The following is a 14,830-nucleotide window of genomic DNA, read 5'->3' as shown; positions in this document are numbered from 1 at the left end:
CTATCATTGATTAAATTCGAGCGTCAAGATCATAGCCGGGTTTGCGAACTCTTGTCTTTAGAGTGTTGGCAAGAAGGTCTTCGTACAATTCTCGTGATCGAAGAGTTGCAAATGACGTGAGGTCAGTTTTACTTTTCTAGGAAGGAGTCTAGATTGATTAAGATTAAGTCGCAGTTGTAACTTTTCAGGTATCATAGTGGATTGTTTCTCTGGTCTAGATCCCACAGTTTTTCCTAATAGAGGGTTTTCTGCTTTAACAAATCTCATGTGCACTGTGTGATTGATTATTGGTTTGATTGCTCAAGTTGATTTAATTTTAATCTGCTGCATAATTAATCAACTTGGAAATTTTGAAAAATTGGATAGTTTTGTAATTATGCCTATTCACCCCCTTTAAGCTTAGCTAGTAATAGTCTTGAGAATTTCAAACATCATATGGACAAACATTTGAAATTTAGTCAACTCATACTGCTTTCCTTCTGCTTAACCAACTCAATGACCTTACCACCTCTCTCATGTATAGGTTTTGATGCTTATTATCCCACGTTTCCAAAACCATATAAAAGTTTCCAAACCATCCCTAACCTGACACAAAAAGATGATAATGATATATTTGAGGGTCTTAAACAAACATAAACCAAAATTAAACTTAAAATTCTTACCTCTAAAATTATAGAAAAGTTAGATATAGGAAAAAATAAAATTAAAGGGAAAAAAAAAAGACTAAAGTAAAAATAAAAACTTATGCAGATTTATCAGCTGGCTTTCATCGTTAGATAAAGAAGTTGTGTTATCATTTTCATAATATGTAATATCTTCATTTATAAAACTTTGAGCTCAAAAATCTACATCATCCCAATTACGCACATAAAGGCCTCGAAAATATGAGGAGTTAGCCTCGTTCGCTTTTCATCCAACACATGACCATCTGCACTAAAAACAAACGATGATACTATTCTGGACTCTGAAATTGTTAGCATATTGCGTGCCATGTTGAAAAACTGAGGAAAATTATTTTGATGTGCTTTCCACCAATCCAAAATATCAAATTTTTTCCTTTCTTCCTCAATCACGTTTTAAAAAATATATGTATCTAAGTATTTGAAAATTTCATTGTAGGTGCTTACCACAATTTTATTTGCCTTTATTAGCAAGTATGTCCAAAACAACTTCACTACTATAAAAAGTAGAACTAGATGAAGGAAAAGGTGGGCATGCTTATGTAACTTGTGCACAAACAATAGCATATTTCTTCTCATACGACAAATAAGAATCATTTAAAGTTTTATAAATCATGGATATTGTAATTGGTAGACTAATAGATAAATTTCTTTTAATTTCACCAGGTATTACCTCCAAACCACTTAGTTTAATCCTAGGATCCATAATCACGCACCAAAACAAAAAGTGTAAGGAACATGCATGTTCCCAATATTTTTTGTTCTTTGCCTCCACAAAAATGGAAATCACAATGTCCATCAAATTTATATTTAGTAAAAGTAGCACTAATCATATAACAATCATTAAGTGTACAATGAAATGTTCAATAATAAACATCAGAGCACTTACATGTAGCATTATAAAAAAACCTTAAAAAAGTCGAAAAAATTAAAACAAACATTTCACTCTTCCTCTCTGAATAGATTGGAATCCATTTTACTAATATAATAAGAAATTATTGCACTACTGTAACCTTTGAATTTAATTTCTAAGCATATGATACGCTGGGCTACAATGGATAGACATGTATTTTTTTTAATTTCTTAGGTTTCAAAAGCTCGACAAAACTTAGCAAATTCTTAAATTCTACTAGTAGATGAATGAATATGACCAATAGCATCATTTACAACACTAAAATTGTTTCCATTGAGTTTTAACACATTCTACACCATTAGGTTAATTATATGATACACACCTCATATGAAAAAAATTTCCACCATAGGGAGGGTGCAAAACACGTTGAAATAAAATCAATAGTAAACGAATTATTTGTACATAGCATTGTTAAAAGTAACTTAAAAGATAACGCTACCAGCTTGTGAATATTCAAGAAGACGGAACCCAATAATTCTTTTGTGCGATAACCAATGATCATCAATATAATGAGAAATAATACAAAGAAATGACAATTACTACAACCATTCCATAAGTCAGCAGTAACAACAATAGAATCCTTCAAATCAGCAAAAACATATATCAACTTATTTTTCTCCTCATTGCAAATTTTCAAAACATCATTCTTATTAGTGTTGCGAGAAATTTGCTTATACTTAGGTTTCAATGCCATTTTCACAAATATTTTGAATCTACGATCCTCAACAAAAGTAAAAGGCAATTCAACAGCTGCAACAAATCTTGCCAATTCATCTCTCATTTTACCTTGACTGTACTGAAATGCAGATACACCATCTACATATAATTGGGACTGCTTGGGATCTATAGGACCATGTCAAGATAGACAACTTTTTGCATGCATTTTAAGATCACAGTACCATTTGTACTTTTACACGTTAAAAGACTTTTGAAGTAATTATACATAGCAACTTCTTCAGTGGTCTCATCATCATTTTTTTAAGTTTCAATTGTAAAATGAATCCACACTCCTAAAGTGTGTTTTCTTGTTTTACCCTTAAGTTGAATGTCAATGTCAATATGGGTGGGTTCAGGTGAGTTTGAACCATCTATATTATTTGGTTTATGTGGCATATCTTCATGTGTAGGAAATTATTATTGCAATATTCAGTACCAAAATCAATATAGGTCTTAGAGTTCATATATCTAAATAAAATTTAATAAGAAACAAAAAAATACCTCCAATATGATTACAGTTTTCAATAACTTGTGTAAAGATGAGATTGAGACCCTGAAAAAATAACAAAAATAAAACAATTTAGACATCCATTATGAATTATAAGTTCTTATACGATATTAAAAACTATAAAAATATCATATATATAGTTTAATATATACAAAATCTCTGTTATTACCAGAACTTGCATTGGATAAGACGATTAGTTCACCATAGTCCACTTTGTTCGAAATTCAAAGGATGAGAAAATGAGTTTCCCACAACCTATTTATTGATGAGTACCCATGATGATGAGACGATGAATTACCGACAACGCACTTTGTCTAGAGAATGACAATTACAGTAACTATGGGGCAGCCACATCTATATACCAAATCCAAAAGACAAAAACAACGGAAGACCGTCGATCGCTCGACAATTTTCTTGAGCAATTGGCGGCAAGAAACTCTCATTTTGTACAGATTTATGGCTTAATCCAAAATATCTTACTTTAGGTTAGTACTAAAACAAAACAATTGGGTGATGCTATTCAAACCCAATTTTTTTATCAGTAGCCCCAACAATTTAATGAAATGTTAATTACCAATTTTATCATAATGTAAATTGACTATTAAGGACAAACATTTATTTAAAAAATTTATAAAATAATTAGATTAAATTATACCCAATATCATCATTATACCCAACAATTCTGTATACCCATCATCTTCACTCATCTCTCCAACATCTCTACACATCTTTGTTGAACTTAAGATAAATCACTCACATATCCTTGAAGAATGCATGTTGCTTCTTACAGGAAAGATTGAAACGTCATAGTCTGATTTTGTCATAATCATTATGTTATTGGCCACACAGAACAAGGAAAGTTACATGAAATGATTGAAACAATTCCCCTCGAAAAACAAATTAATGGTAAAACTTTTAACTTTGTAAAGATATTTTAAGGGACATTTTGATAACTCCACAGCCAAAGCAAGTTGGGTAATTAATTCCCTGCCTACATGGAAGCAGAATGTCTACTTGCAGCTTTTATAATACCTTTTAATTTATTTATTCATGCATTTCCACTATGGCGATATAAGAAGAAAATAAGCATAAAAACATCAATTGTTGCCTGAACTTTACTAGTTCTTAATAGAATCACCAGCATGCACCAAGTTCATGATTATAAATTTCATCCACTGATTTCCCTAAAACCAACATCGATGAAAAAGCCAGAATTCAGCAAACTTCATACAGTTCAAACTTTTTCTTAAAAAAAACAAAAATCATATCCAAAGTTCCAAATCCCTAAACATCAAACATGGTGACCACAAACACATCAATGTTGGCCACCACAAACGACGGGATCAGCCATGACACCCACTTCTTGAGCAGCGTTATGTTGCTAAACGCCCGCATCAGCGCTAGAGATGGGCCACTAGGTGCACCATATTGTCACCCCGTCGTGGCTGTTGATGGTGATTTTCGGTGGTGATGGTATTAGGGTTGGGAGGTGGTGGTGATGGTGTTAGTGTTGGGGTTGGGTGTGTTTGTTGGGTATGGTAGTAGAAATTGTTGGGTGTAATATTGAGTTTAGTTGTTGGGTTAATAAGGATAGTTTAAAAAAGAAAATGTTGGGTGTACTAATAAAATGTAAAACTTTTTAAATTGAAGGTGAGTGTAAATAATGTGTTGGGACTACTAATAAAAAAATTGGTGTCTCCAACTCAGATTTTAAAGGAGTTTAATGGATTTTAAAATCCATAGAATCTATCAAAATCCAAAAGAATTGGGTGGAATTCTTATGGAATTTGTTATGTGTAAAAAATGCATTCAAATCTATTCAAATCTATTAAAATCCATCCAAATCCATTAAAATCCTTCACTTAATGAAATCCATGACTTTCTGAAGACACCTGGATTTCATTGGAATCCATTAAAATCTGAGTTGGGGACACCTAAATTTCATTAGAATCCATTAAATTCTAAGTTGGGGACACTTAGATTTCATTGGACTTTTAAAATCCAATGAAATCTAAGTTGGGGACACCCCCCTAAATAGCGGCACCCAAATAATTAATGTTTGAATGATTTGCCGTGAAATTATCATATTTTGATATTTAATCCTATTTTTCTAATTTTTTTCTTTTAACCATGAACCATGAACCATGAACCATGAACCATGTCTATTTTTTTTTTTTTTTTTAAACTTTTGAAACATCCCACACTTGGAAAAATGTTAAAACAAATTCCTGGAAAAGAAAAAACAGAGATTCTAGATCCTTCTTGCTCGCGTCCACACATACATAAGCTCAATGTCAATACTAACCCCGAGCTACCACCCTCTAAACAATCAATCCCAGCCGTCCATTCCCTCCCTTTTAAATCAGATCTGACCAAAACATCACCCTCTTTCTCTCTCGCCGTGTCGTGCTTCTCTCTGCTATCTCAGAGCACAGGACACCTCCAATAAAATCGAATCTTTTTATCCCTATACCCTAAGATCGGTTAGTTCTCTATCACTCTCTCTCTCTCTCTCTCTATCAATTTCCAAATCGATTTCCGGGATTTGGGTTTTTTTCCTTTTCGAAATTTTGATGGTGGTTTTGATCTTTCCTTTTAAAATTTTGACAGAAAAAGTTATAGAAAATGTTTGGGAGAGCTCCAAAGAAAAGTGATAACACAAAGTACTATGAGATTCTGGGAGTGTCAAAGAACGCATCACAGGATGATCTAAAGAAGGCTTACAGAAAAGCCGCCATCAAGAACCATCCTGATAAGGGTGGTGATCCTGAAAAGGTTGTTTCTTTTTCTATGATCTTCCATGATTTTGTTTTTACTTTTTTTTTATTCGTGTGCGTTTTCTATGAGGATTAGTTTGGTCAAATTGTACAGATCTAGCAAATATTTTGGGCTTTTGGAGTGTTAATGATTTCTGGGTTTTCTGATTTGTGGTCTGAATTATTGTGTACTGACTCTAATAATATGGACGGGGGGTGAATAATGGTCTTTGTTGTGTCAATGATTTCTGGGTTCTCTGATCTGTGGTCTGAATTAGTGTACTGACGCTATGAATATGGATGGGGGGTGAATTTTGTTGTTAAATTATTCGAAATTGATGTAATTATAGTGTATTGAATTGCTGATATTACTTTGAAAAAAAAAGTACTGAATAGTCCTAGTACTAATTATGTGTACGTGGAGTCACATAATGTGGTTTTCATCTGAAATTGAATATCTTTTTCATGGTGGAAATTTATATTGGGTTTTCTAAGTCTTTATGATGCGCTTATTCGAAATATATTGCTTTTTGGTGAGAACAAGTGCACCGGTTTATATTCCAAAGCCTAGGAGGTGCCCGGGCTATTATTTCATTGCTGTCCAATAAAATGGTGATAATTTCTTAATATATTGATTTGTGACTTTTTCAATTTCTTATTGTAATTCAGTTTAAAGAGTTGGCCCAAGCATACGAGGTCTTGAGTGATCCAGAGAAACGTGAGATCTATGACCAATATGGCGAGGACGCCCTCAAGGAGGGAATGGGTGGCGGAGGTGGAGGCCATGACCCATTTGATATTTTCCAATCCTTCTTTGGTGGCAACCCATTTGGTGGTGAGGCTTTCACTCTTTGGGAATTTGATCTCTTTGTATTTGTGTAAACTGGTATTCAGTGTTTTGATGTTATGTGCCCAGGTGGTGGAAGTAGCAGAGGACGGAGGCAAAGAAGGGGAGAGGATGTTATCCATCCCCTCAAGGTTTCATTGGAAGATCTCTACAATGGGACATCTAAGAAGCTTTCTCTCTCTCGCAACATAATCTGCTCCAAGTGCAAGGGGTTAGTATTAGATAATCTAATTGTATCTTATTGGCTGTTTTTTGAGTAGTTTATGGTGCTGATATGGGGATGCAATATGACATGATGCAGTAAAGGGTCAAAGTCAGGTGCATCAATGACATGTCCTGGTTGCCAAGGGTCTGGAATGAAAGTCTCTATTAGACACCTCGGCCCCTCCATGATCCAGCAAATGCAGCATCCTTGCAATGAGTGCAAGGGTACTGGTGAGACCATTAATGACAAGGATCGCTGCCCACAGTGTAAGGGTGAGAAGGTTGTTCAGGAAAAGAAAGTTTTGGAAGTCATTGTGGAGAAGGGTATGCAAAATGGACAGAGGATCACATTCCCTGGTGAAGCTGATGAAGCGGTAGGTCTACATCCTATCATGTGCTTGTTTTCTTTGAAATATTAAAATGGTTTTTAATTTTCAACTTTGAAGGTTCTTTTATTTGGCAGTTCTCTAGTGTATATTTATTGATCTGTGCACGTTGGTTCTTTCTTTTTTCCCTGCAGCCGGACACCATCACAGGGGACATTGTCTTTGTCCTACAACAGAAAGAACACCCTAAGTTTAAGCGAAAGGGTGATGACCTATTCTTTGAGCATACCTTGTCCCTTATGGAGGCACTCTGTGGCTTCCAATTTATATTGACGCATTTAGATAGCAGGCAGCTCCTCATTAAATCCCAACCTGGAGAAGTCGTCAAGCCTGGTAAGTAACATCAGTATTTGTTCTAATTAGTTGTCTTGTACTTGTCACCTCAAAAGTGAAATTGTGCATTTGGTTAATTGCTGATGTTTTGAATTATTTTCAATTTCTTTCTCATCTATTATATTTTATTTTACACTACCTTTCTTAAGAGTTCATTAAAATAAATGGATGGGCATATTGACCTGGAACAATGCAGGATGATTTGAATTGGTTTTTGAAGGGTTATTGATGTTAGTGATATGCATATATAAATTAGAAGTCTTAAATTGGACATTACCTGATGACATAAAGCTTGCTATTGGGGATGTTTTTTCATTATCATTAGTTATACAAGACTTCTTGTGCTGCTGTTGCTGCTCCCTATCTCTTCTCAGTCCGTCTGTGTCTGTATGTCTCTCTACCGATGTTTGTTGTAGTTAGGTAAGTGGAAGAAGACAGCTTTCCTGCACCAGCTTGCCTCCCAGTGCTATCAGATGCGTCATCAGTCTTATATTTACCCAAACTTCTCATCTCTCTCTTTCTCTCTCTCTCTCTCTCCCCCCCCCCCCCCGGGTGTCCCTCCCTCTCTTCCCTGATATTGTTGTAGTTAGGTGACTGGAAGAAGATAGCATTACCTGCAACGGCAGGCTACCTAATGTTATCACGTGAGCCATCAGTTCAATGCGTTCTTCAATATCCTACAGACTCGAATGATATTTGAAACCTGTCCCCACGATCTTCATTTCACTCTTCCCAAATTGCTTACATGCTTGTGTCAAGCTCTCATTTCTCTCTTGAGCAATGAATCTTTCCAAGTTCTTGTTTAACTTTAGGCTGCTTCTTAGACTACTGAATTCACACCCCAAAAAATTTGGCTGCATGTGTTGTTTAATAAGTAAATTTTCTTTGGAGTTTGTTGTTATTTCCAACTGGGGTTTGTCACAAAGTTGCTGTATTAACTTCAGCAGTTAATATAAAATTGGTGCATTAGTCATTTGCACAATTTTGAAATTTAAAATTGTGTGTTTTTAGCTTGGTTTGCCCCATAATTATGGGTGTGAATTCCAGCTTTTTATGGTCATAGATTAATGTAGTATCTGAAACTTCTAGCTTTACTAATTTTATTTTTATATCTTTTGTGTCTATCAGATCAGTTCAAGGCTATAAATGATGAGGGCATGCCAATGTACCAGAGGCCATTCATGAAGGGTAAATTATATATTCATTTCACAGTGGAGTTCCCTGACTCGCTGAACCCAGAACAGTGCAAGGGCCTGGAGGCTGTGCTGCCTCCCAGGACTTCTGTACAGCTCACTGACATGGAAGTTGATGAATGTGAGGAGACTACACTGCATGATGTAAACATAGAGGAGGAAATGCGTCGGAAACAAGCACATGCACAAGAGGCATATGATGAGGATGAAGATATGCATGGTGGTGCCCAAAGGGTTCAATGTGCTCAGCAGTGATTAGAGTGACTTCCAAAAATTATTTTAGAAAAATAAAAGTTCTCAACATTGTGGTCTGTTATCGTAGTTTAGTAGTGTTTATTTCTGTTGGTTTATTATGAGTCCTTAACTATTGGTTATCTGAAAGTTGAACAACATAGCTATTAAGAACATGCTTCATCTGGATGGTTTACTTATATATATATATATATTATTTTGATTGTTTCTACTGGTTTAGATTGCTGTTAAGGATTCTGTATACTTTGCCTGGGTGTTACTGCAGTGCAAAAGCCAATAATTTTGTTTGATCTTTCGGATGCTCTCAAGGGAGCTCCATGCTTCCTTGTACTTTGGAGAAAATCTTTTCTTTTAACATTAAAATTTGTGCTTGCTGACTTTTTTGGGTCAACGCGCTTGCTGACGTGTGTTTAAAATAAAAATATTCTAGGTCCAGAAGCTCATATTTTTCAATATTAGTCCTAGTAGTATATTTCCTGTACTTGTGTAATGTGTTTTGATCCCCCCTCAAACATCTCCAAACTTTAATGTGTTGGGGGAGCTAAAAATCTTGAACTTGACAAAACTGAATTACTGGTTGAAAACCTTAGACCACTTCAGTCCCACTGTCACCAAATTAAAGACGTCTTCCCACTTATTTACACATATGTCCTTTGCATGCAGGCCGAGGAAGGTATGGTTGTATCCATTATGATGAAACTCAACCCAACCTCAAAAATCTTAATTAGAAAAAGGCTTAATTATCGATTTACCACCCAAAATTGTAACTCATTCCCACTTTACCACCTGAAAGTTTTTTTGTCCCAGATTACCACCTGTAACTTACATCCGTGTCCCATTTTACCTTGTTCCGTCAACAATTCCGTTAATGCTGACGTGGCGCGCTGGATGTGCGCCACGTGTCACATCTTTTTTATATTTTTTTATTTTTTTTATTTTTCTATTTTTATAAACTTTGAAAATTAATTAAAAATAGCTCCGAACTTAGAAAAATATACGGAAAATTCCTACCGACTTGTCTTAACTAGTACTAATTTACTATGGGGTCAAAATGCCAATTTTCCCTCTAAAAATTTTCAAAAAATTTGGAAAGTCCAAATTTATTTCTAAAAAATTAAAATACTCTAGACTCTTTGAAAATTCATAGAATAATCTCCCGAACTCCAAAAAATATGAGGTCTGCACCGTTAGTCTTCTAAAAACTAACATTACCTTTCTCGTGAACACTTGCTACCCAAAAGACCTCTCGGTCTTAGAGAAAAATAAAATTCCCTATAAAATAAATTCTAGAAAAATTCTAAAATTTCTGTAAAGTCTCGAAATAATTCTCTAAAACAAGTTTTTGGTAATTTTTCAAAATATTTTTGAGAATTTGTCCAAGAGTTTACGAAAATTCTATAATTTTTTCTAGAATTTATTTAATAGAGAAAAATTTATTTTAATTTTTTAGAAATAAATTTGAACTTTCTAATTTTTTTGAAAATTTTTAGAGGGCAAATTGGTAATTTAACTTTATAGAAAATTAGTGCTAGTCAAGACGAGTCCGTAGGAATTTTTCGTGTATTTTTCTGAGTTCGGAGCTATTTTTAATGAATTTTCAAAGTTTATAAAAATAAAAAAATAAAAAAATGCGAAAAAATAAAAAAAATATGTGACACGTGGCGCACATCTAGCGCGCCACGTCAGCATTAACGGCCAGATCGTCAGCATTAACGGAATTGTTGACGGAATAAGGTAAAATGAGACATGGATGTAAGTTACAGGTGGTAATCTGAGACAAAAAAACTTTTAGGTGGTAAAGTGGGAATGAGTTACAGTTTTGGGTGGTAAATCGATAATTAAGCCTTAGAAAAATGCAGCCCTTTACGCATTGCCAAAGCTCCTTACATTAGTTATTTTACTACTTGTTTTAGTTTAAGAGATCATTATACTCTGCATTTATTCATTAATGTAGGAAGCTGGCATAATAAAAAAATTTCCCAATTAACTGATCATTCATTATACTGTTTGAAAATGTTCTATACCGCCCTTAGAAGAACCGTAACTAGCTAAATTCGAAATTACTGGTCCATAGTTAATTGCATGCATTTTCTAAAAAACTCTTAATATTTGAAAAAGCCAAACCCTCTATGCTCTGGACTTTGAAGTATGCTAGAAGAAATTTTCTCATTCACCAAACAGATGCGTTGACAAATGACAATCTCTAGCTCCCTTAGAGCATGTACAATGCCTTTTTGATATATGCTATATTTAGTATGCTTTTAGCATTTAACAATAGTTTTTGTGTTTTTTGCTCCAATGGCACAAAAGTTATAACTATATGTTAATATGTTTATATTTTTAATATATTTATATATATCCTTATAAATTAAATTTAATATATTAAATTATTTTAATAATTATATCATTGTAAATATTTTAATGAGATATTTAATATGAGCCCAATATTAAATATATTTAAATATTATTATTTTAATACCCAAATTAATATTTTAGTATTTTTCATGTCAACCCATGACAATTGACCATCCTCATGCCTCTTGCTGCAACATTTTCCATTTATGTGAATATCTTTTCCTCTCTTTCTCCTCGTGGGACCCAGCACTTTTTTAACCAATCACTTTCTTTCACTTAATTTTTTATTTTTTCATAAAAATAATTTAAGCATATGTAACAAACCCCAAAACAGTGCCGTTCCTGACTTTTTAAAGGCCCCAGGGCGAAAATCTAAAAAGGGCCCTTTTGTATAAAAAAAAAAAAATTATAAAATTATGTAGACATGTTTTTCATTTACTTTTGCTTGAAAATAAAAAATAAAATGATACTTTCATTAAACATGAGATAATATTATAGTTTGTACAAATTTTCAACAAAAAACTTGGGACAATAAATAATTAAAGTTATAGGGCCTTTGGACATACAAGCTTTGAACAAAAAGTAATTTAAACTTTGAACAAAAAGTAATTTAAACTTTGAACAAAACCCTAATTTCTTTGGAGACAATGGAGATGATATGAGGACTAAAGAAGGAATCAAAAGAAACCGATAATTAATCGAAGAAGAGCATCGCGTTGAAGCCTTGAGAATCAAAAATCTGATAGAATGGATTATGGAGGAACTTCAACTGAGGAAGAGAAATTAAGTGATTGAGAGTTGAGAGAGTCTGAGATGAGTCAGTGAGAGAGGGAGGGAGGGAGGGAGGGAGAGAGGGAGAGAGAAAAAAAAAAAAAAAAAACCCTTATTTGTTTAATATAAAAAATCTTTTGAAATTTAAGCTTTTCAATAAAGAAATAAAAGTGTAAAAACTGAATTTAATTATTACTTAAGTTATTATAAATTTAATTTGGGTCACTTAGATATAAGGCTTGAACACCTTAGGTACTACTTACTAGGTCTCTACTTACCGGCCATAGCTTTAAATTTAATTTTTTTTAATATGATAATATATATATATATATATAATTAGGCCCCCCTTAAAAGTGGGCCCTGGGCGGTCGTCCCTCCAGCCCTTGCTCAGAGACGGCTCTACCCCAAAACCCCCTCTCTCTCTCTCTCTCTCTCTCATCCCCCACACATACACATCTCTAATGCATCAAACTGAAGATGATGGTGCTGATAGCAACAGGCAAAGCTCAGCTTTTCGTTTCAATCGTCCTCGGGGTCCTTGTACTGGTGGTGCTTGTACTGGTGGTGCTGATAGCAATAGCTCTTTACCGCACTGTGCGCCTGTGGCTCTCAACACACCCACCTCATCTTCCCAACAGCTTTGTAGCACTGGCCCCGGCTGCAGCCGCCGACCAAGACTCAATAAGCATCGAAGTAGGCCTTGACGCTGCCACTCTCGGCGGCTTCCCAAGGTTGCTTTACTCCGAAGCCAAGACGCTGGACGACATCAACGGTGGCTCATCATCAACCACTTGCTGTTGCTGTTCTATATGCTTGACTGATTATAAAGAAAGCGATGTGCTTCGGTTACTGCCTGATTGTGGTCATGTTTTTCATGTGAAGTGCATCGACCCTTGGTTAAGGCTGCGTCCCACCTGTCCCAACTGTCGAAACTCGCCGCTCCCAACTCCGCTTGCCGCTCCTTTGGCGGAGGTTACTCCCTTTGCAAGGCAACCGGATTAAAAATTTGGCACATTAATTTTTTCTCATATAACATATTTTGGTAAAAATTATGATTCAATTTTTATTATTCGCAATAGGATATTATTAATATCATATTGTGAAACTGTCTATCAACAAAGAATACTCTGTATATATGCAATTACCGTATTTACTCATGCAGAATATCTTTACATGAATTTTTTGTTTTTTTTTGTTTGCATAGTCATAATGGGTCTTAAATTTTCTTTGATTACAATTTCCAAGAGCTAGCTAGCTACCTAGCTACCATTTTTTGCTGTTTCTTTTTCATAAATTTTATTTATTTTCCAAATAAATCCGAAAGGACCTAAACTATCAAAAGGAAAGAAGGTCTCCACGGTACCCTTTTTTCTTTTCAGAAAATTTTCAAAAAAAAAAAAATTATATATATATATATCTAATTAGATTGCATTTTCTTTTTTGAAATCTAAGTTCTTTTACTGATGGTTGGAACTCCTCAAGAATACTAGCTTGCAGCTCCATGCATGGATTAAAAAAAAAACAAAAATTAGAAAACAAAAATCCAAAACTATATATATATATATATATATATATATAATCACCAAGTATCTAAATCCACAAATGTACTGAATGAATAAAAATCCTGACACCAATAATTAATTAAGCTCCAGCTAAGAGAAAAAAACAAAAAAACCAAAAGATTTAGGTCCAAACAATCTGTTTAATCAAGTAAAAAAAAACCCTCATAATCTGTACAAAAAATTTCAATCAATAAAATCCTAGTTACCAAAATTAGCATGTATAGATCAAAACCCATGAAAGGATCACTCCGGTGAATTTCGTGGAGCGGCTAAGGGTACGAACATAACAAAATTAATTATGTTTATCAGACGGTTTGATAAGAGAATGTTTTCAAATAAATGGAAGACCGTATGTATTCAAATAATCTGTTGTAAAAGAAAGAAAAGAAAGCATGGTTATTAGTAAAGATTGCAACATAGTAAAGATTTAAACGCAGTTGGGTGATCCTAAAATTAAAATTAAATTTATTAGTGTGATGCACTCCACCAAGTTTTAGTAGTTAAAAAGACAAGTTTGTAATTTAGTATTTAATCTCAACTCTCCTTGTATTTAATTAGTTGGAAGTAATAAATGTAGAGTACGTGGAGCCATAATACATGAAAAAGATGGTTTATTTTTTTTGTTGAGAGAGTCAAACCGAAGACTTCTTCCGATATTGAAAAAAGTACCACTAGACCAATATCTAGTTAGTCATGAAAAAGGGAGGCTTGTGGGGTGATAATGAATACTTTTTTTTCAAAATAAATTGTTACTTGATTGTAAAATACCATAATTAATTGTTATCAAAATGTCACTAGCTATTCAAAATAGCTTTTTGAACCCAAAAACACATACATAGTGAGAAACCATAGCCAAAAGCAAACATGAACTACTAATATAACTTGTAGAAAGCTACTTGATTGTAAAATATCCGAATTAATTACCGTCAATATTCAAACCAACTCTTTGAACTTAAGAGCACATATATAATGATAACTGCAAACCTTAATGAAAAAGCCAAAGAACACATATATAATGCCAACCGACAAACCTTAACCAAAAGCGACCATTCTATGAATTTCATTATATACAAAGTTAATTCTTTAATGAGCACCGAAAAAAGTTAATTCTTTAACTAAAAAGTACTATATATTACAAGCAAAAAAAAGACGTTTTGTTTTTTTAAGAAGCACCGGATCGAAAACATTTTTCGAATGAGAAACTCTTACTAAAAAAAGATTTTTCTTAATTTACTTATAAATAGTGTTTTTATATTTAATAATTAAGAAGTAATTAATAAAGAGTGGAGCCATAAATTAACCATGGAAATGATCGCTTAAGGGTAGACTTGTGGTGATAATGGTGATGCACTG

At 33.9% G+C, this 14,830-nt stretch overlaps 1 protein-coding gene across 1 annotated transcript; it reads left to right on the top strand.

The window, feature by feature from the left end:
* The first annotated feature begins 5,146 nt into the window (after nucleotides 1-5,146).
* On the top strand, nucleotides 5,147-8,996 carry LOC147291351 (dnaJ protein homolog). Its single transcript, XM_086235178.1, has 7 exons — nucleotides 5,147-5,301; nucleotides 5,429-5,593; nucleotides 6,244-6,409; nucleotides 6,491-6,632; nucleotides 6,723-6,999; nucleotides 7,146-7,344; nucleotides 8,473-8,996. Exons 2-7 carry the CDS (start codon nucleotides 5,444-5,446, stop codon nucleotides 8,790-8,792), a joined length of 1,254 nt encoding a protein of 417 aa, XP_086091304.1. The 5' UTR covers nucleotides 5,147-5,301; nucleotides 5,429-5,443; the 3' UTR covers nucleotides 8,793-8,996.
* The last annotated feature ends 5,834 nt before the right edge of the window (nucleotides 8,997-14,830 follow it).

This window comes from Dryas octopetala, chromosome 3 (assembly GCF_963921425.1).
Source record: "Dryas octopetala chromosome 3, drDryOcto1.1, whole genome shotgun sequence".
Taxonomy (NCBI): Eukaryota; Viridiplantae; Streptophyta; class Magnoliopsida; order Rosales; family Rosaceae; genus Dryas; species Dryas octopetala.
This window is presented reverse-complemented; position numbering and strand designations above follow the sequence as displayed.